This window comes from Sphaeramia orbicularis, chromosome 24 (assembly GCF_902148855.1).
Source record: "Sphaeramia orbicularis chromosome 24, fSphaOr1.1, whole genome shotgun sequence".
Classification (NCBI taxonomy): Eukaryota; Metazoa; Chordata; class Actinopteri; order Kurtiformes; family Apogonidae; genus Sphaeramia; species Sphaeramia orbicularis.
The window spans coordinates 37,232,386-37,254,061 of NC_043979.1; the positions used below are offsets into that span (position 1 = coordinate 37,232,386).

General features: G+C 38.7%; 2 protein-coding genes across 4 annotated transcripts in view; one reads left to right on the forward strand and one right to left on the reverse strand.

Moving 5' to 3' along the window:
• syne1a (spectrin repeat containing, nuclear envelope 1a) overlaps window positions 1-6,169 on the forward strand; it is a 141,839-nt gene extending 135,670 nt beyond the window's left edge. The window contains exons 129-132 of the mRNA XM_030128026.1: window positions 1,417-1,680; window positions 2,274-2,360; window positions 2,950-3,008; window positions 4,741-6,169. Of these exons, the coding sequence (XP_029983886.1) occupies window positions 1,417-1,680; window positions 2,274-2,360; window positions 2,950-3,008; window positions 4,741-5,014 (684 nt within the window). The 3' untranslated portion in view covers window positions 5,015-6,169. The remainder of the gene's footprint in view (window positions 1-1,416; window positions 1,681-2,273; window positions 2,361-2,949; window positions 3,009-4,740) is intronic.
• Window positions 5,684-21,653, reverse strand: esr1 (estrogen receptor 1). Of its 3 annotated transcripts, none has more exons than XM_030128033.1 (11): window positions 21,257-21,653; window positions 20,214-20,799; window positions 18,324-19,054; window positions 17,324-17,550; window positions 16,278-16,394; window positions 15,667-15,830; window positions 15,429-15,582; window positions 11,785-11,923; window positions 10,667-10,800; window positions 9,832-10,015; window positions 5,684-7,953 (listed from the first exon to the last, which is right to left on the reverse strand). In XM_030128033.1, the coding sequence occupies exons 3-11, from the start codon at window positions 18,749-18,751 to the stop codon at window positions 7,635-7,637; spliced, it is 1,866 nt and encodes a 621-aa protein (XP_029983893.1). In that variant the 5' UTR covers window positions 18,752-19,054; window positions 20,214-20,799; window positions 21,257-21,653; the 3' UTR covers window positions 5,684-7,634. The 3 variants fall into 3 exon arrangements, with proteins under 3 accessions (XP_029983893.1, XP_029983896.1, XP_029983894.1); XM_030128036.1 differs by having other exon boundaries at window positions 18,324-18,740; window positions 18,849-19,054; window positions 20,214-21,653; XM_030128034.1 differs by having other exon boundaries at window positions 18,324-18,740; window positions 20,214-21,653.
• Between the last annotated feature and the right edge of the window lie 23 nt (window positions 21,654-21,676).

A 21,676-nucleotide genomic window follows, 5' to 3' on the forward strand; every position in this document is an offset into this window, starting at 1 on the left:
AAAAAAAAAGGGAAGCCACTTGGCATTCTTCAGGCATGCTTGCACCAAGACAAACATTAAGATAAAAATGTACCTGGAGTCGACCTGAGAGCACCCACTAATTTTCTTTTTTCACTTAAAATGTTATTTTTCAAAATGTATCACCTCTCTGTAAGTAGCTTTGCCTTGACATCTAACCTGGCAGAGTTAATATTAAAAATAAATATATAAATCAGATCCCAGAGTTGTAAATGCAAGCACTTTCAAGCACTTAAACTAAAATTCAAGCACTTTTCAGACCTTGAAAACCCATATGAACATACAAACCCATTTACATGACCATGAAACACTAACACTCCTGGATTTCTCCCGTTATTCCGGTATTTTGATTCTGTCTTAACACATGTATACCTGTTAATCAGATTTATTTTCTTCTTTTACATCTGTGGATGTGTAAGAAAAAGAAATAATAGGAAACAGAAGTGACGTAGTCAAACATGAGTGGAAAAGATAATGGGAAGTTTAAGTCCACTGTCACTACCATGTCACTGAAACATCTGAACCAGTTTTTTTTTTCCACTTGTAGCATTTCTGAAGTGCATGTAAATATGTTATCTGATTTGTATGGACATGTAAAGGGGCTCATTGTTATGACAGGGTTCCTACAGGTTATTACAAGTTAAATTTAACAGAATTTAATGCCCATTTCACGGCCATACTGGCAAAAATTCGTGACACCTAGAATTCAGGAAAATGTATTTATTTACTCCAACACCTTGATTCCCACCGTTTTGAGTTATTTTTCACCGGAGGCTGCAAAGTTGGCAATAACTGTTTTCTAATTTCAATATGAATTGTTGGGTTGGAACTGCGTTGACTAACGTTACTTTCTTTGCAGCTTGGACATTTAACAGACACAGTTAAATATAATACAGCCAACAAGCTTATGGCTACATAACTTAAGACCTACCATATCAAATGTAATACCTTTGAAAGACTTTTTTAAGGTATTAAATGCAGATTTGTAAATTCAAGACTTTTTAAGACCCCATGGGAACCCTGTATGAATTCTGAAGGTAGGACTTTTATGAGGACAAACTAACTACCGGTATATCAAACTCATTCTACACCATAAAAGTCAATGATTGTCACAACACCTAAAACAACATGAACTAGAAAAGCACTCAGAGAGTGCAGACCTCTGCGTAGGCAGATCAGTCCCCTCCCCCCCCGATCACTACCAAAATTTAATCATTTGTTCCTTGTGCCAGTATCAACATTTCCTGAAATTTTCATCCAAATCTGTCCATAACTTTTTGAGTTATCTTGCACACAGACAGACAGACAAACCAACGCCGGCAAAAACATAACCTCCTTGGCGGAGGTAATAATATCCCACCAGTTACAAACATGGATGTTGTCTTTTCTGTCCTGCAGCAAATCAAGCGGGAGCTGCTGGACTCACAGCACAAGGTGTCGTCCCTTCAGGAGCTGTCGAGCCAGCTGTTGGTCAACACCAAACCTCCCACTCTGCTGCTCCAGTCTCAGACCTCAGAGAAGATCCAAGTCCAGGGCAGCGAGTGTCTGGAGGCCCAGGAGAAGGTCCACGTGATCTGGAACCGGCTTCGGCTGCTCCTCAGAGAGGTCAGCTCAGACCTGGAGGGACTGGAGAGGAGACTGGAGGCCATGGACACACAACAGGTCTGAACAGATGAACCATTTAATCTATTCTCCAGTAGTAGATATATCTGGAGGGGACTATTACACTCATAGAAGTATTTGGACCATATTCTGAACTCATTTAATCCCACTGGTAACACTTGGTTATTTAACCATTTATGAGACTATGAAATACAGTAATTGCGTTGTCATTGTTAGTTCCCTTGGCCATGGTATCTACGTATGTCTAATAAAGATCTGAATACACTTGTGACCATATCTAGTTGTGTTACACGCTATAATTACATGTTATTGTTAATTTTATATGTGTAAATAGGTCAAATTTAAGAATCTGTATTGTTACAGGGTATAAAACCTACATTTGCACTAATGTAACCAACTTGAAATTAAAAAAAAAAAAAAAAATCATACATATTAAAGAGTGAAATGCATGGACTCATTTTGCAGGGGAAAATTAGGAATTAAACAGGTTAAGTAAAAGTACTAGTACAGCAAAATGTAAATACTGTAGTAAAGTAAAATAAAGGAACATAAGGAAAATCCAAAGTATTGAAGTAAAAGTACTGGTTTGGTCCCACTGACTGATATATTTGACTTTTTTGATGTGTTTTCAGGATTTCCTACCACTGTCTCTTGGTAAACTGGAGGTGTGTGAGTCCGCTGATCCCGTTTCCGAGGTGACCGTCCACCGCAGACGACTGGTAATGTCCTTCCTCCATATTTCCAGTGGGTCGGGGCTCAAAATAAGACAGCAAAATAACATGACCTGACCCACAGCACAGAGCCTCCTCCTTTTCTTTTCCCACATAGATACCGCATAGATACCCCTTCTCCACCGACGCCTTATTTTTATGGTTAATAAACTGTTTTCCCTTTTTTAATTCCTCTGCTAACCTGTATACAAAAATTTGTTGCTGCCCCTTCTATTATTTGAAATGTTTTTTGCTGCCAACACCATATCAATCTGCCAAAAATACACAAGAAAACCTGGCTTTTCATTTCACTGATAGCACACTTCTATAATTGACATCACGCATAAAAAGGACATTTAAACCTGGCAGATGTACTTAAACTTTTCATTATTTTAACCTTGAGAAGCCAGATTTCTTGGTTCTGAAAGTCAATCACCGTCATCGGTTATGTTGCTGCTCTTTGGTTGATGATGATCTTTCTGTAGCGATGTTATGGCTCTTTTTTATGTTGTTTTTACTCTCATCTGAAGCTTTATTTGCCCTTGACTGAAACATTCTTTTCTTTCTTTTACCCCTCCCTGCTCATTACGTGGCACAGCCCCGAGGCAAAAGTAGTCAGGCCCACCCAGGACACCCTGAGAGCAGACTGCGCCACAGGTACCTCTCTCCTGGACTCTAGATTCATGGGATGATGATGGAACCAAAGCTACGCCGCACTAGAACCTTGATTGTTTTTTTTTTTTTTTTTTTAATAAATCGTAATGGGAAAATAAATCAGTAACAATCAATCACATTAACTTGGTGTATTTGGGATGTAGATCTTCTAAGTCAGTAGAATCTGATTTCAGTAGTGGCTGCTTTAACCCCGTGTTCCATGATCCTCCCTCACTCTAGAGACCATGTTACCAGCTCTTAAACCAGTGGGGAATCGCCTACACCAGGCTGCTCCCTTTCGTCTTCAAATGTATTATTTCCCTGCTTCTCTTTGCATCATCGCCGCTGCTCCTCTTTCCTCCATTCTGATCTCCTGCCTCCTCATCCTGCCTTTGGCTTCTCGTCTTTTATTTAGTAGTTTTCTTCTCAGCCACTAGATGGCACTATCTGAATCCCAGTAACCCCTCTTTCCTTTAGCTGTTTTTCTTTCTCATGTTTCCTTCCTGTTTCATTCTTAGTTTTTTAAGCAGGATATGATGCATTTACAGTTTAACTCCCACTTTCTTTCCTCCTTTCCTTCCAGACCTTTTAACTCACATCTGTCATTTCTGATTCGACTTTGTGTGATTTGTCATTAAACACCAGAATATTTCAGCCTAATCATGTCAACAGTAGAAATAACACGTTTGTGACAGTGTCTTTGTTTTTTGAGAAGCAGGGACTGTTTACCCCAAAGACATGGGCTGCAGAAAGTTTTATTCAATAATTAAATGTGAACAAAAATGCACGTCCTATTGCTTGTGTGTTGCCACAGCAGCTGCAGATCAAAATGAAACTGTGCAAAGTGTCGGTTCTGGATGGGAGTCAGCGGGTCTGACCCTCCTCCAGCTCCGGTGGAGATGAGTTGGAGTAAGAACACACTGTTCCTCCTCATCAGTCTTGGCTCCAACAGTGGAAATCTCTGGAGAGGCGTTTGGCAATTCTCCTGCTTCTGTTTGGAATGAGACGTGACATTGAACTCTTACACACTCGGCTTTGAAGCCAGAGCGTTTCCCTGTGTGAGGGAAGAGTCGGCTGTCTGTGAATGCCAGTGGTTAACACTCTGTCGTATGTGCTCGTGTCCTGTGTGTGTGTTTGCAGGTCTTGTGTGTGGTCACTACTGTAGTGTGTTACACTGCTTGCTGGATCTGGGTGTTTTTCTTACACTCGTGTTTTGCTTTTCTTCCTGTTGAGCATTAGCACCTTTTTTTGACCAGGCCATTTGAGAAATAGTATTTGCAAAAAACATGTTTTCAAACTAAAGTAGAAGAAGTGTCCAGTTTGTCTTGGATATCAGTATTAAATTAGAATTATTTAACTTTTCATTGGCCCAAATATTTTAAATTATCTAGGTTTAACTTTCTTTATGTCTGTGCAGATCAAGCTGGTCTACATGAAACCTTTAAACCCTATTTGTACTTACCTTTTAGGAAAAATGTAGATTAAATTAATCTGCACAGAACCCCATGTATACTACTTATGTTTGCATTTACTGTACCTGCACTGCTTAAACAAGAAAAACATTTGGCCCAAAATTCAGCCTTAATTTTGGTTCAAACTGATCTCAAAAAGCATTAAAGTGTTGACACCCTGTAAGAGTCTTAGGAGGAACTCACACTTCTTCTATTTTAGCACAATTTGCAAATACGAGAAGTTGTTTCTGTTGTGTTTAACTCCAGTTTGTCTCTTCCTGCAGCCGGGGCAGATCACCAGGCGCCGCTGGCTGCGTTTCCTCCCATTCTGACCTCCCAGATTCTGTCTCTTCCTCCTCCTCCTCGTCAAAGGGCCAGTCCTTCCTGCTTCGGGTCCTCCGTGCTGCCCTCCCCGTCCAGCTGCTCCTCCTACTCCTCATCGGTCTGGCCTGTCTGGTGCCGATGACGGAGGAGGACTACAGCTGCCACCACGCCAACAACTTCGCCCGCTCCTTCCATCCGATGCTGCGCTACACCAACGGACCTCCGCCCATATGAGCATCACATACACACCCACCTGTTGCTTCGCCAAGGACTCCACTGACTCCTGTGAATGTTTCCTTCACCCCCGTGCCCTAAAGCTACAGACTGTCCCTGTTGGGGAAGCTACATGCATTATGAAGTGAATCAGAGGTGATATGAAGACTCACTAACATTGCACACACACTGTCCTGAAATCACCTCTACCCTTTAACCCCCACACTCCAGAATGAACGGACCTACACCTGGAGCACCCCTGCCCAAATATTTCATGTTGTTTGAATTCTGTTTTAACTTAAATGTGTATATTATTTTTTAAGGTTTCTGAAGAAACCAGTGAAATCAATGAAAAGCAAAGCACTATTTATATACTGTACGTTGGGAGCCAAAGTCGACTGTGCTTTTTGTCCATGATATCCAGTGCTGCTATTATTTATTTAGTGTTCAATCAGTTCATAGATTGTTAGTAATGAAGCTAAAGCGCCACCTTCAGAGTGGGGTATTGTACCTGTAAATTGTAGAGTAGAACTGCAGTTAGAGTAGCAATCATTCAGTCTTAGATGTGAAGAGTTTTGTTCCAAAACAACACATTTCAGTCGTCGTGACTCAGACACGACGACTGAAACAGCACAGAAACAAAAACTCAAGTATTCTCTGAAGGACTTGAGGTAGCTTAATAGTTTTTTGCTCCACACATCTCTGCTAAAAAGTTGGAAATGAAGTCTTCGTTTGATGCTGAATTCTGAAGCTAAAGCACTGAGAGCACTGTTGAAGGTACTGCACTGAAGCCGTCCAGCCAAGATGGCCGACTTCTTTCCCCAAAAGCCAAGGCTTCTATTCCTGTTTTTAACTTCAGTATTTAATCATCTGGGGATAAATATGTGGGAAAAAACACATATGAGATCTCTTGTTCAGAATAAGTAATTTGTATATTAATGTTGAAATGCCCTTTAAATATAGGGCAGGGCAGTTATTTTTTTATCTGTTTGAGCATGCACTTAAAAGTCCCTTTGCTTTTAAGAAGCCAAACAATCACTGGTAGTGTTTAAGTTGACGGCTGTGATATTCAGATAGTGTGCTTTGTAATAATGGTAAGAATTATTCCGCTGTGATGACACATCAGAATCACTGCGTTGTTAAACCAGAATCTGTTACAAAAAAAAAAAAAAGAAATATGAAAATGGTTATTTATGTATGTACAGTTTGCTAATGCTGACTCTTTACAAAAAAATAAAACCTGAAATATTTACCCTGTTGTTTTCTAACGACTCTTTGACCTCGAGTTTAACTGTCAAAAACGTTGATAAAGAACAACATTTTGCCAGTTAAGGATTTTATTTTTATGCACAGTAAACAAATGACAGTCTGGGCAGGCTTGACTGGATTTACACTCAAGTTAAGTGGCCAGATGTAATTTTAGGAACCTGAATTGAAGTTTTAGAAAAGGTTTTGTTGAGCAAATATATCCCTGTGTTTATCTAATTCTACACTTAAAGTGAGATTTCCCACAAATCCAATGCATTTGTAAAGCTGCTCTGTGAAATATTACACACAGCTTAGAACTCAATATGATAGATGATTAGTTTTAAAGTTTAATACATTTGTTAATTGGATGAAAAAGCAGCTTAAAGACATTATCTTCATCTTTAGAAGGTCGGACAATTTTCAGTATTTGACATTTTGAGGTTGATCGTTACAAATGATTTTTGTGTCTATTTCTAATCTAATTCCTTCTATTTGTTAACACTCACAGTTTGTAATTATCTTATGACATACAGGGTTTTCAGGATGTGTAAATCCAGTCAGATTTAACATATAATCACATCATTAGAGGATGAATATTTTACTGGTTGAAGCTTTTACATGTTTGCAGCTGCAGCCACACCTCAATCATTTTTATCAGCTCAGTGCCTCAAATACTGTCAGTCCTTTGCCCAAAAACACACACATGCTTAAGTAAAAACTAATTCAGAAAAACTTTGGTGCATGAAGCACAGAGAACAAACCTATGGTAGAAGAAAAGCGCTGTTAACCAACAATGAAGCTTTGTTTCTCTCATTACTTTGTCAGTTGTTGATTTGATCTTTTTTTTTTTAAACAGATAAATTTTTTTCCCCATGAAAACTGTGCAAAGATTACACATGTATTTATCAGGTTTTCTCATAGGGTTTACCGTAGATTAGAGTGCAATTATCCCTTAAATATAGTGTAAATAATGCCCATTAGCCCCTTAAACCCAGAAGTGCACTTTGGTCAAGGCAATAAAATGAAAAATTAGCTGCTCGTCATTTTCAAATACAGTAGCGGACGATATGACTTAACACCTTTTGGAAAAGCTGCGCTGTAGAGCCATAAAAGCCATAATCACAGATATAATGAAAAGCAGAATGAACAATAACTGCATTGAAGCTCAGACTGCAGTGAATTAGAACAGTGCAAAAGAAGACCTGCTGCTGCTGGAATAATCTCTAACTACCAACACCTACAACTAGAAAATCACTTAATTTATAAATAATCAGCTCATAAAAGGGATTCTAGTACACGTCTTGTCATTCGAGCCCTTCCAAACTACACACACCATCCATAAAAATAAATTATGGTATGTATTTGACCTTCAGGTGGTGGCTGATGCTCCATCTCATAGAACGTGGGTGCAGTCAGAGGAGCGAGACCCTCCATATTGCAGCACCCCCGGGCCTGGAGGGGCTCTGCTGGGGCCAACGCTGCTGCCTCTGGGCCCAGAACTGGAACCGGCTGAGGTGGACCCACCACTGCTGCTGCTGCTGGTGCTGGTGGTACTGGTGGTGGAGGGAGGGTCTTTGTCGGCTTGAGACCAGGTCTGCATGGGTCTGACAGGTCGGTGGAGGCGGTGGGCGTCCAGCATCTCCAGGAGCAAATCATACAGAGGCACTTTGTTCTTGCACTTCATGCTGTAGAGATGCTCCATGCCTTTGTTACTGGAGGGAATGTAAACACAAAGCTGAGTCAGTCTTATTTTTGACCCCTTGTAGATTATCATCGCAAATTCACCTCACTATTCCACTGTTATTGTGATGAGGTGCTGTTCAACACTCTGTGAAGGTACATGTGTTTCCTGGTTACCTCTGATCCCTGATGTTCATGGATCAATTTCAACAGCTTGTTTCTATAATAGTGTTATTAACTTCATGACATTCTACTGATTTTTAGAACAGTTTTGTTTGGATTGGATTGCTGACTGGAGGAACTGATCAATATTAGCATCAACAAAATAATCTACAAGCCTGAAACTGGAAAATTTGTTTAATTACTAATATGTCAATTATGCCTAATGTCACCAAATTGTATGATACTTACTGTATGTAAGTAAGTACAATGTGTTAACATAGCACTTATCACAGAGAAAACTTCACACAGTGCTTTACAGATTAAAAGATACAAGACAGCAACACATAAAAAATACAAAATGCTTTACAGATTAAAAGACATAAGACAGCACCACACAAAAATAAATACAAAGTGCAAAAATATAAAATATGAAATTCTAAAATAACAGATATACTCGAATATGTGCTATATTCAAATTAACAATATAAACTTAATTTAGCATCTCCTTGGCAGCAACAACACACATTTTTTTTTTAATAACTAAATAAATTTAGGCAGTAAGGGATCTTAAAGTTGTTTATTTTACTGGAGACAAATCCATCAAATCCTACTTATTAGAGGTGTTTTTGTACATTTATTTAACACAGTTCATTCACATTTTATTTTCATCTTTGTCCACGTTTAAAAAAAAAAAAGTTATAACATGTTAGCTCCTAAACTTGAAATTCAGATTTAATTAATTGTCATTATACATATACACAAATATGGCAAGGAAATACAATTTAGCATCTAGCTAGTAGTACAATAGCAGCAATGAAGGCAGTACAGAATAGAGTATTAATACTAATATTATCATCATATCATTAATTTGCGTTACTTTAGTCTTTTTGTACCTTCCCTCTTTATGGTTTTTAGCTTCTTCCGCCTTTTATTTCTATAGCTGTGTAACCATTTGTACTGTTTTTATGAAGTGATAGAGTCTCTCTTTCCTTTTCCCTTTTATTGCACTTTAATCAGGTTTGTGTACTGATGCTGCTGATTTTTGTTTTCTTTCAACTACACTATAAAAAAGTATATCTACTGCTGTCAAAGCATGTTGTAAACCACTGTTTTTAAAAGTGCTATATAAATAAAGATTATTATTTTTAGTAGTAGTAGTAGTATGGATCGCGGAGGGGCTGCAACGTATCCTAGAAGGTGGGATGCACACTGGACATATAGAGACACGCAACCAATCAGTATCATAATCACACCTACGGGCAATTTATAGTTATTACAAACCTTTTTTTTTGTTTTTTTTACTGTTAAGCCTCACAGACCAACTTGTCTATAGGAGAAAGAAAAACACAAACTGTCTATACACAAATTGCTCAAATTCTGTATTTGTCTCGGTGTCAACAAATTCTCCAAGACAAAAGCCAACAGTGTATCCTAATAAGTAGACATCTCCTTTAACCTCCACATAAGCATGAAATTTGTTCTGTGGTTTATTCTGTTACATCTTTATAATGTACACATAGCAAATATTTTAGAATAGAGATGAGACAAAGCATCTGCCTTCCAGTTATAGATTACCAAGGTGCAACTAGTTTACTTGAAAGAATATAATCAATTACAACTCTAAAAGAAAAACTAACCCTTTCAACGCCCTGTCTGCAATTAAATCATGTTTCTTAGGGTAACATTTCTAAAGCTATGGACTTTTAATTTGGTAAAAAAAAAAAAGAGCTCTTGTACTTTAGTTTTACCTCATGTGCCTAATGTGGGAGAGCAGGAGGAGCAGCTGTGCCTGACGCCTCGACTGCTGCTGCACCGAGCATCCTGACTGGCTTATGTGATGGATGAGGGCGTCGGTGATGGTGTCCAGCATGTTCTGCACTGCTGCGCTGTCATGTAGAGGCTCCATCGTACCGGTGCAGAAAGAGAAGGCACCTGAAAGATGAAAGTCGGTCATATTTATTAGTAAGAAGTTTATGTAAACACAGGAGGAGCAGAATATGTATGAACGCAAATGTAAAATGTAAAAGGCTCACTCAACTGATGGCAAATTGAGGTTCAAACTACACTGTATTGAAGAAATCCCTACTTTCTTTTTTTTTCTTTTTTTTTTAATTGAGCATCATGGAAAAATGAGGCCAAAGATATTAATTGCAGTTGCAGATATGCCCACACAGCAATCAAAAGTTCATGTGGACCCAGCAGCTGTGTCAGTCTCATCTCACTGGTATTTTAGTCTAGGCACTTCCCCATATAGAATACCTCAATCTCCGGGACAAACACAGCCCTTGTCTGCTGTCTCATGTTGTCATGGGAACAGTTATCGGGCATATTGACAGTACAGGTTTTTCCAGAACACTGTGTTCGCCTAATGTGTCTGAGTAGGGTTCACATCTACACCTCTGTAGGTGTAACGCTCGTCAATATTTACTCTCAGAAACTGTAACTTTTGTTTGCATGTGGATGACGAAATATGTGTAAATGTGTGTTTTTATTAGTGTCAGGATTTTTCAGGCATCAGTTTGTTTTCAGTTTCCTGAACATGGCAGAACAGCGAATATTGTGAGACGAGACATGTTGCCTCACCAGAGTTGAGTAAGATGATCGCTTTGAGACAGACGAACTCCTCAGGTCTAAGTTTGAGCATGCGGAAGCGGGAAGCGGTGGCCAGCAGCATGTCGAAGATCTCAGCCATTCCCTCCACACAGTCACCCTCATTTCTACAGAATGGAAAAAAAAAAAACTTTTAGATTTTAGATTGATGAATTGATTTTTTTGCCTTCCTGCTCTTTTACAAGACTACATGCCTCACAAATGAACGATGACACAAAAAGTCAGACTGAATCAATGTAAGAGGAAAAGACACCCGACTAATGTGTGACTATGAAAGTATCCAGAGAGAAGGCAGACAAACTAATGGATCAAATCTCTGCAATACTCCATCTTTCAGACAGTTCAAAAGTGATAGAAAGATGGGTAATATCCAGTGGTTAGAGAGCAGATAAACTTGGACAGCTCTGAGCCAAGGGAATTTGTCAAACCTGACCCGCAGCATTTAAGTCATCATGTCCAATTGGTGAGGACAGAGCAGGTTTTAGAGATAATACTCTGTAATACACTTGGGAATCAAATGGGTCTATCAAGCACATCAGAGGGTAAAAGCTCTGTCTGCCTGCATCTGTCTGTCTGTCTCATCTCTCTGTCTTACTCCATCCCTTGCTTTTTCCTCAGGTGCATGCTGTGGTTTGGGGAGCTTGTTTACTTGAACACTGGGTGAAATGGAGAGAACAGACTGTGCCTGCAAAGCAGAAAACAGCCACATTTCCAGTCTGCCTGCATCTTTATTTTCTCATCCTCTTGGTTCATCATTTAGCTCTCGCTCTTTTGCCTCTTTTGCCTTCATCTTTTCCCTCTACCGCTCTCCTCTTCCTCTTCCATCATTCCTTGCATTGAGGCTTTGATTAAATCTTTGTCCTTGTTGCCTGCTCAGCACTGTAATGATGAGGGGGTATTTCAGGGGAGAGAGGCTCCTCTCCATGGGGAACATGTAATTAGTCTTTCACTCTTAGATGGACATGTTGGGATGGCACAATGGCTGGTGAGGTGTGAAATGGAAAATCTACAATGCTGATGTATCACTCTTGTGTGAGGTGTGGACAAATGAGGAGGGAAAATCAAAAAGTATAAGGAGCATTGGCTAGCACCTGTCCAGGATCAAGTCTTGTGCAAAGATGAGTTTTCCAGGGCAGTGGATGGACCTCCAGATGAGCCCGATCATCAAAATTTCCAGCCACGAGCTCTCCAACAGCTGCACCTGGTCATGGAGGGAGAGCTGCAGGAACCCTAATTAAACACATGGTACAACACAACACCAAATAAAGAATAGATACAATATATGGAAATATAAAGGCAAATGTCTATATCCAACTTATATTTTGATTATGTCTATCACTTGAATCTGGTGGAATTATTTAAAGAGATTTTATTTGGCATTGTAGAAAAAGGCTCAAATCTACTGTCTATTCTGAGGTCAGCCACTGAGGACTATTCTGAATGAATATGGATTATCTTGACCCCTACAGCAGCCGAATGGATGCTGAGACACAGGAGGGAAAGCCTGCATGTCTCTACAGAGAACAGACTACAACACTGCTTCAATCGACTGCTTATGACCGTTACCTGCTACCAAGTATGCTTGGTCAGCGTCAGCCCATGCTGACGTGGGTCCTTTCACCAGCTGCTATCGGTGACGTAAAGGTCAAAACTGTCCAGAATTAAAAATACACTTATTTATATTTGGAGGAAGCATCCTGTGGCGTCAGTTCTAATTTATTGTATCCTTCCTTAACATTCATACTTTGATTTGACACTTCTTTCATATGCACTTATTATGCTTCCTTCATGAGATTATTTTTATCTCTACCAACTTGTTTTGACTGCATGTACTATTGCATTTTATCTTTTATGTAATGTATTGTATTATTGTAGTTTCTTGTGAGTATTTTGATAGGCTTCCAAACAAGTTTCTTCATCCCTACACATTTTCCCTTAAATATTTATGATGAAAAAACACATATCAATGAGCATGATGAAATATCTTTGTAGCTCTTCTAACATGACATTATCTCTTAAACAAACAAGTGTTTCAGTCCATCTCAACTCAAAAGTATCATCTCTGGAAATTATGAATCGACATTAGTGTGTCAGTGCCTTTTAGGCTGATTATAGTAATTATTCACTAAAATCCACGACGGAGCCAAACATCAACAAAACATCTGCTACCGGTAAGTGTTGTTTTATCAGTGATAATTGGAAAAAAGGGGTGGGTGGTGTGGTGTTGTTGTACATTAACACTCACAGAGTTTAATGCTTTCCGTGCACCTTCATCCCACTCATAAAAATAAAAATATGCCTGTTCTTGTTTTCTGGCAGGGTACGGCTACTTTAATGAAACCATCTGCAATCTCTCTGCTCTTGCAAGAAGCCTTATCACTGGCACTCAGCTGTCTAAATTCATATGTAATTACAACCAATTCCCTCCCATTGTCCCTGTTTGGGACCCCTTGCAATTAAAACTGTGTACTTTTGGGCTTTTAGTGACGCACAAGGTTGTAAGACCTCAAAATCAGGATTTACTCACTCGGAAGGTGTAACTAGTGTGTGCGTATGTGTGTGCATGCAAAAGGGTGATGTGTTATACTGCATTTAGACTCTATGGGGTGCCAGCAGATTTGCCAAACAATCCTCTCAAAGGTGATGACTGTAATTACTGTCACTGTAATGGCTCTGTGTTTGTGTGTGTGGCTAAGTGAGTTAAAGGTCTCACACCACTCTGCTGTTACCTCTGCAGTATAATGGAGAACACACACAGACAAAGAACATCTGTACATCTGAACAATTCAAATATATACTGGAGTTTTTTAATTAAAATGATATAATCTCTAATAGAAAAAATATGGGGAGTAAAAAAGCACATGACAACCTGATGAGTTTTATACAAAGCATCTATCTTTGTCATGTTTTATTTCCTGATAAACACTCTTTGGAGCAAAACACATCGGCTCATCCATCATTTAATAAGGACTTTTATTGTGAGAGGACTTAATAGGCTGAAAAGTCATTGTGTTTTCATCTTGATGTGATGTTTTCTATATTAGGCAAAACTGGGGGAAATCGAAAAATCAGGGAATAAAAATAATAGTGTTAAGCAAAAAAAAAAACTTTGTGAGAAATTACAACTGAAATTTAACCAAATGCTATTGAGTCTTTCCATTGTTTTATCTATTATATTATAGTGTCTTGTAAATCTCCATTTCTTGGCTCAGCTGTTTTAATTTTACTCTTTAAAGCACATCAAGGTACGTTCTGTGTGGAAGATGCAGTAATAAAGTAAAGCTGAAAGCATGTAACAATTGTAAATAGAAAATTTCCCAAAATACACAACACATGTTTAAATTCTGTCATATCTTATCTGCAGTTTATCCATTTTACCCACCTTATCCACACATTCACATGTTATTTATTGTACATAGTTGTTTTTAATATTACTGTATATTATACATATACAGGGTGGGGAAGCAAAATTTACAAGGAACATTTAGTTGTTTTTTCTCAGCAGGCACTACGTCAATTGTTTTGAAACCAAACATATATTGATGTCATAATCATACCTAACACTATTATCCATACCTTTTCAGAAACTTTTGCCCATATGAGTAATCAGGAAAGCAAACGTCAAAGAGTGTGTGATTTGCTGAATGCACTCGTCACACCAAAGGAGATTTCAAAAATAGTTGGAGTGTCCATAAAGACTGTTTATAATGTAAAGAAGAGAATGACTATGAGCAAAACTATTACGAGAAAGTCTGGAAGATACTATTAAAGAAGAATGGGAGAAGTTGTCACCCGAATATTTGAGGAACACTTGCGCAAGTTTCAGGAAGCGTGTGAAGACAGTTATTGAGAAAGGAGGAGGACACATAGAATAAAAACATTTTCTATTATGTAAATTTTCTTGTGGCAAATAAATTCTCATGACTTTCAATAAACTAACTGGTCATACACTGTCTTTCAATCCCTGCCTCAAGATATTGTAAATTTTGCTTCCCCACCCTGTATATTTTTTAAACTTTATTTTCTTACATTTCTTTGGTTGTATAAAAGTTTCATGTAATCATGCTGCTCATACCGTATGTGTTCACTGGGGACAAATAAAGTTTTTTGAATTGAGTTCAACTACTTTTCTGTAATGTGTAGGATGTGTTGGATGTTAAAGGCTCATGACCCCAACAAGGCTGTTTGAAGTTCCTAGTTCTAGTTACAAATTGCTACGAAACAGTCATCAGACCAGAGGACAAACACCAACAGAGTGAAATCTCCATGTTTTCATCCCCTCAGATCAGTGATATTGTGAACAGTGTCGATAATATCTGGTTTGATCCTTTTCCACCTTCAAAAAGATTGTTTTAACAAGTAAACCAGCTCTGCAGTGGAATGAGATCATTGAAGCCACACTTTCTGTGCAAGAGCATATGAAAAAAGTCAAGTGCATGGTACCCACTTACTGTACTGTTGAGGATTAGGATTGTGAATATTTATCACCTCCACAACAAGGTTATGCCATCACTTTTGTTTGTTTTCTGTTTGTTTGTTTTTTTAATTTCAGCAGGATTACATAAAGATTACTGCACTAATTTTCCTAAAATTTGGTGGAAGGCTATGGAAATGGCAAAATAAATAAATAAACTAGAACCAATACCATTACTACCATGTGGCAGCGACAGAGGAAAACGTGGACCTCTAGTTCATGCTGTGACTACCTTTCAGTACCAGATGATAATTTTCTTACCTGGAAGCTTTTTGGCCCATGCGATCATGTGGACCAGCTCCTTGTCGGCCATGCTGGTGAGCAGTGTCATCATGGTGACCTCCGTGTAGGGCCTGCTCAGCTTCTGACGGGAGCACAGTATGGGTGGCTCGGCTCCCTGGAGAAGGAGGAGAACCTGGAAAAGAAGAACCATCAAAAGACGATTCAATGGAAAACTCTGATTTGCTCAGCAACAAGATAAAGACATTCATATTCATACCTGATCGGGAGGCATCGCGGTCACAGAAGACTTTCCTCCACCGCTGCAGTGTTTCCTCCCGTCCAGATGTGGCGATGTTTTGTGATGAAAGTCTTTAGAGGATTTGTCTCTCTCCGTCCGCCGTTTATCACGCCGTAAAACACGACCACGTTCTTTGCGAACGCCTTGAGGAGGCAGCGTAGAATTCCAAAATATGCAAATACACATTAAAAACAGCCACAGATTCTTGATCCGTTGACTATTTTTATGCTGTTCTTGCCATAAAAACCAACAGCACATGATTCAAGTATGTGATTCAAGAAGTATGAAAACAAAATTGTGGGTGTGTGCTAATCAGTAGCTGTACTCCTTAAGAGGAAACCACTTCAAGGTCATATTAAAGTTAGTCTGAAGCTTATCTGCATCTACCAGTTTACTCATATTTGTGCCAAACTCTATAACAAGATGTGATAGATAGATGGCAGCTAATCATTAGGCTGAAAGGCCAAAACAGCACATTAAGACATATAACAAAATGAAGAGAAGCTTAGTTGTACAAAGTTGTAAAAAATAAGAAGTTAAGTCAAATCAAGGTGATAAACTGTGTTAAATCCAGTGCATCTTCTACCAACCTCCTTTCATCATGCCCACTTCATAACATTTCCTGAGACGACACGCCTGGCAGCTCTTCCTGCGATTCCTGTCAATAGTGCACTGATTGGTTGCTGGGCACATATAGTCATTGTGACCTGAAATGGAGGAAAATCTATTACTTCAAGCCCCCCACTCATGTGTTCAGTTCAGATTTAGGTTATTTAGTGGCCAGGAACACTCTATTCCCATTTTAAATGGATCTGAGATGGAGCAAATTAAAATGTGGCATCTTGGCTTTGTCATCGCCATGGAGATTATTGGTTTCTTTATGACCAGTCTATCATTGGAAGAATTTAGATCAATATGCCAAAGCAACATATCCCAAACATGACTAAGCCAGCTACAGCAAATGGAGTTTTGATCTGCACACAGAACAAGAGTTGTATAAAAGACTGGATGCAAACAGATGGAAAATATTTGATTGTGTTTTCTTGCTCACACAACAGACCTGGGGAATTTCTGCTTCCTTCATTTAAAACAACAACCATGAATGGTTTTTAGTTAAGCCTCAAAATTAACTTCATCCAAGCAGTTTACAATCAATATATGATATTAAAATGGACACAATCACTGCACTTAAAGCCAACTAATTATTCTCTATTGATGTTCTTCAGAGATGTCCCACATTATTACTACCTATGTTCTTTAGTTACCTGAGAGCAAAAGTGTTTAAGTGCTTCAGTCTATACAAAGATAGTAAAAAGTCGATGTAAATGTCTGTTAAAAAAGATGTGGTTCAAGAAAGCCTCTTCAGTATACTTTAAATGTCAAACTGACATCAATGCATTGTATTATTTGCTTAAAGAGGTAGAAGATGGGGCAGGTGGTTGGGAGAATCATAATATAAAAAGTCCCAAAAATTGTCTAAAGGCTTGATATGATAAAATGCAATGTCAACAACAAAAAAACTCCCACAATTTCACTAGGTAAAGGAAAAAATGAAGCAGAATTAAACAGTGCAATAAAATAACTCAACTCCTCTAATCATTCTAATAATATCTGTACAGACATGAGCTATACCCACCCTGGATGCTCCTCTTAAAAAAGGCCTTGCAGCCCTCACAAGACCACACCCCATAGTGGTACCCAGAGGCATAATCACTGCACACGGCACAGAATCGTGTATCCTTGGCCATCTCAAACCCCCCAGACCCGGCCCGAGATCCAGACTCGCCCACGCTGAAGGACTCATCAGTAGAGCCACACTGGTCATCTCTGGAAGACAGCTGCTGACTGGACGGTGCCCCAGACCTATGACACAGAACAGATTGTATGGGTTTCATACATTTTGTCCCTGCTTCTCCAATAAATGACTTTCATTATTTTTTTTTTAAATTAATAGACTAATTTTGATTTAACAGTGGCTGAGACATGTGCACTGTACATGCACCTCTGCTGTTCTTACGTATTGTTCCTTTTTCAAGGTCCTTGACAAAGTCCTTAATCTCTGGAATTAGAAACCAGGGCAAAGCCTGATCCTTTCTATGGAGATAATGGTAATGTTTTGTATAAAGCTGAGATTAAAAAACAATAGTTATATAATTATGTTTTGTTGACTGCATTTTGAGGACTGTGCAAAGTGCCAATGCCATTATTTGTAAGATAAAGATTTACAAAGAATCATTTTGTCCTACTGCTGTTTAACAAGATACTGAGATATCTGCAAATACAGACATGAATTATTATATACAAGATAAAATAAGAAAATTTACTTTCCTAATGAATCATATTGTTTAAACAGAGTGAGAAAAGAGACCACGTGACAAATTACCCTCTGCCTTATTGATGTTTTGATTGCACTGCTCCTATCAGTTACATAATAAAAAAACTACAGCACAAACAAAAACTGACACAACATGGAGATGGCAAAACACAACTTAAATCAGAAGATACATTTAAAACAAAAAAAAGACAAATATTGGAGAAGAATATGATAGAAATCAATGCAGTGATGTGAGCCTTAAAGGGCTCCTGGGTGTTTTAGATTCACCTCTGGAGGAAAAAAAAACCCTGCATTTCCTCACCTGTAGATGGGAGTCGAGGTGGTTTCCAGATAGTGGTGGTTGGGTGGGTGCATAAAGGGGCTGAGGCGGGGGCTGGAGGGCACAAAGATAAGTGGACTGGTGGGCCCGCTGCCCAAGGACTGAAGGCTTCCATCAGAGGGGGGTCCATGTGCGTCCAGAGGTGCAGAGTAGTAGCCAGTGCTGGAGTGGCTGTAGAGAGGAGTCGGGGCAGGGGTGGGGGCGGCATAGTCGTACGTACCTTCCAGGAAGTCCACAGTGGCTACCCCTCCAGACCCCCGGGTTTCTTCGGGGTACATGTCAACTAGGGGGGCGCGTGGCGGAGACGACAGACGTTGTGGGGAGAGGCTCTCCAGTTCTGAGCTGATCCTGGGTCTGAGTAGTGATCCGCAAGGCTGCCTGCTCTGTTCCGGGCTCTGTCTGAGCAACATCACAGCACAACAGCACTGATAAGCAACATGATTTAGACTTGCTCTCCCATTTTCTGGGAGGGGGAGTGGAGACGAGTGCCGCTCTCTCTTTTCTCACCCTCCCTGCTTTACTTTAGCCTGTTAGACAACTTGAAGGGTCCACTTTTCCTCCAGTTCCACTGCTCTATCTGCCTGGAGCTTCCACCCACCCAGTAAAAAACAGACACATCCAAAAAGACTCCTCCCAACCTCCAACAGGGTTTTTGCCATCAGAGCCTTTTCCTCTTTTACTCCTAGAAATACATGTCCATTAATATGAAGGAGCTGGAGAGGAAAATGGAAAGAAAAGAGTTGATTTGCAGGGTTTTCACAACTATTATAAAAACCAGGAGCAGCAACCAAACCTACATGAAACTAATGTAAAATCAATGTGAAAAGCATCAGATCTATATCTTTTCCCAGATCTAATGGATGTAGTTGGCCCATAGTAAACATCAAGTTTAGTTTTTAAGCTCTTGGTTACTGGTATATACAGATAAATTACATGACATTAGACAGTTTTTATTGAAAATTTTAAATATATTTTGGAAGGAAAATCAACCCCTCCAGCAATCTACATAAGTCTTTCAAAAACATTAGGACAGCAGTTGCTAAATAAAAAAAAAATAAAGAGTGAAAATGAAGCCCTGTTAGGGAAATTCACAATCACATGACCTGCACACAGAAAATGAGTCTTCAAGAAACCTCAGGAAAACCCTGAATTCCCACAGATTTCCTATCAATGACATCAATGTAAAAATATTTTCTTTTCATTTTGACTTATGTTTATATCTGATCTCTCGAGAAAAAAGAAATCTAAGGAGAGGAACACTAGTTCTCATTAGACCTCCCTCATTTTTTGGGTTAAGACCCAGTTTTATATCACAGATTGAAATACACTACAAAATGTAGAAATAATTGGTAAGAGCATAATTTTATAGCTCTTTAAATCCCTTATTAATCTCAGTTTTTAGAAGCCTTGGTTTTTCTAGTTTTTAGTTTTTTGGTTTTCCAAAAAACATCCTATATCAGTCCTGAAAAAGATGGAGGGAAAAAAAGGATAAATTACCATTTTATTACTGATTATAACTCTTAAGTTATTCCATTTAGATAAAATATCTATGTCCAACTTTGAATCATTATTGATAGATTGAAAACACTTAAGTTACTCCTCCGCAGTAATCTTAAAGTCACTGAAATTATGCCAAAATTAAGCTATCCTTCCAATACCTCATCAAAATGTTCAGGAAAAACAAGTCTTTGAACATTTAGGTGATACTCAATGGTTAAATAATGACGTATGACAAATCTATTTGCACCCACATTACTGAATACACCTGAGGCTCGCAGTAAATCAAATCACATTGGAAATGACAAACATCAGGGCAATAGTTTAAAATAAGGAGCCCTAAAAAAACTAATCCTGCCATGATTCAGAACTCACCTCTTACATATGAATCCTGCTCATATCTGACGTGTGATTCAGGGTCTGTGAGTCGTCTCTCTCTCTCCCTCTCAGTGTTCGACTCTCTCATCTGTCTCTGATTCTCAGACATAAACCTCAATGGACACAATGGGAACAGCAGTAAGGTTCAAAATAAGGATAAACAAATTAAAGACGTAGCCCAATCGATAACTGTGCTGTGTTTGAGTGCCAGGTCACCATAACACAGCAAACAGAGCCAGGAGGTCATTTCAACAGGCAACAATTACACAATCAACCTCCCAAAATGGGCACTGATGGCAATCTGACAGTGTATTACCAATATTTTATTTGAATTAAAATAAATAAATAAATAAAATCTTAAATAGAAGTCAGAAGATTGTTGAAGAAGATTGATTCTTTCTGGGTGAAAATATTTCAAGAGATGTGTAACATGTTTACCAGTTCATCAATCATTACTTTATCAGGTAAATAGAACACTAACTGAGCAAAAGGTGTAGTTTTTATGCAAATAAAGAGTCGAGGAAATCAATGTTCATGTTTATGGCACAAACGCAGTACCTTAACTCAGGTATCTATCCAGTCCCTGCAAAAAAGTAATAAGTAAAAGAAGCAGAAATAAACATACACAGATTATTTTCATATACTGCAGGTGTAAAATAAAATGTAGCTACTGCTGACACTGTCTTTAAGATTAAATAAGGTTTAAATAAAATCTATGTGAAATTTTATACTTCAATACATCTACCTGTAACTATGTATCTGCTTCAACACTGAGAAAAAAGGGGATTTGGCAGAGACATCATTTTCCCATCTCTAGCCAACATCTTTCATGAGTAAACAGCCTAATTTTCAGGACATGTCAGGTCAAGTGGAAAACAACTGGCCCTGATGATATGCATTTTCTTGCATTTTAAAAGAATAAATGTGGCAATACTAAGGAAACAGGAAAAAGAAGGGCAGCTAATAAAACAACTAAATTACCTAACAAGGCTTAAAGATAGCTGCTTCACACAGTAACATTTTCTCAACAGACCACTTACACGAAGGCTTGTCAGCTACCTAAATGATGCCGGTTGGTTTTCCCACGGCATCAGGAATAATAATCTGAATGTTGCAGGATTTCCAGCTGTTTTTTTGGCTGGGTTTCTCAGTCCAACCTGACCTAGTGGATGTAAAAGGTCAACATGTAACAAATGCTATCAAAATAGTTCAAATAAAATGTACATTTAATGAAGCCAGTAAGAACACACTACTACACCCGATACTAAAAATATATAACATAACTTGGTCATTCTGTAACAACAGTATCAAGTTCACTGGAAAACATTTAGTAGTTTTATTGGTCAGACGGATCACTAACGAAAGTAATTAGTACTTGCAGCACTAATCTAGATCAAAGTGATTAAAAAATAAAATACATTCATAAACATCAGAATGGTAGCTGTTTCAACACTAAATGA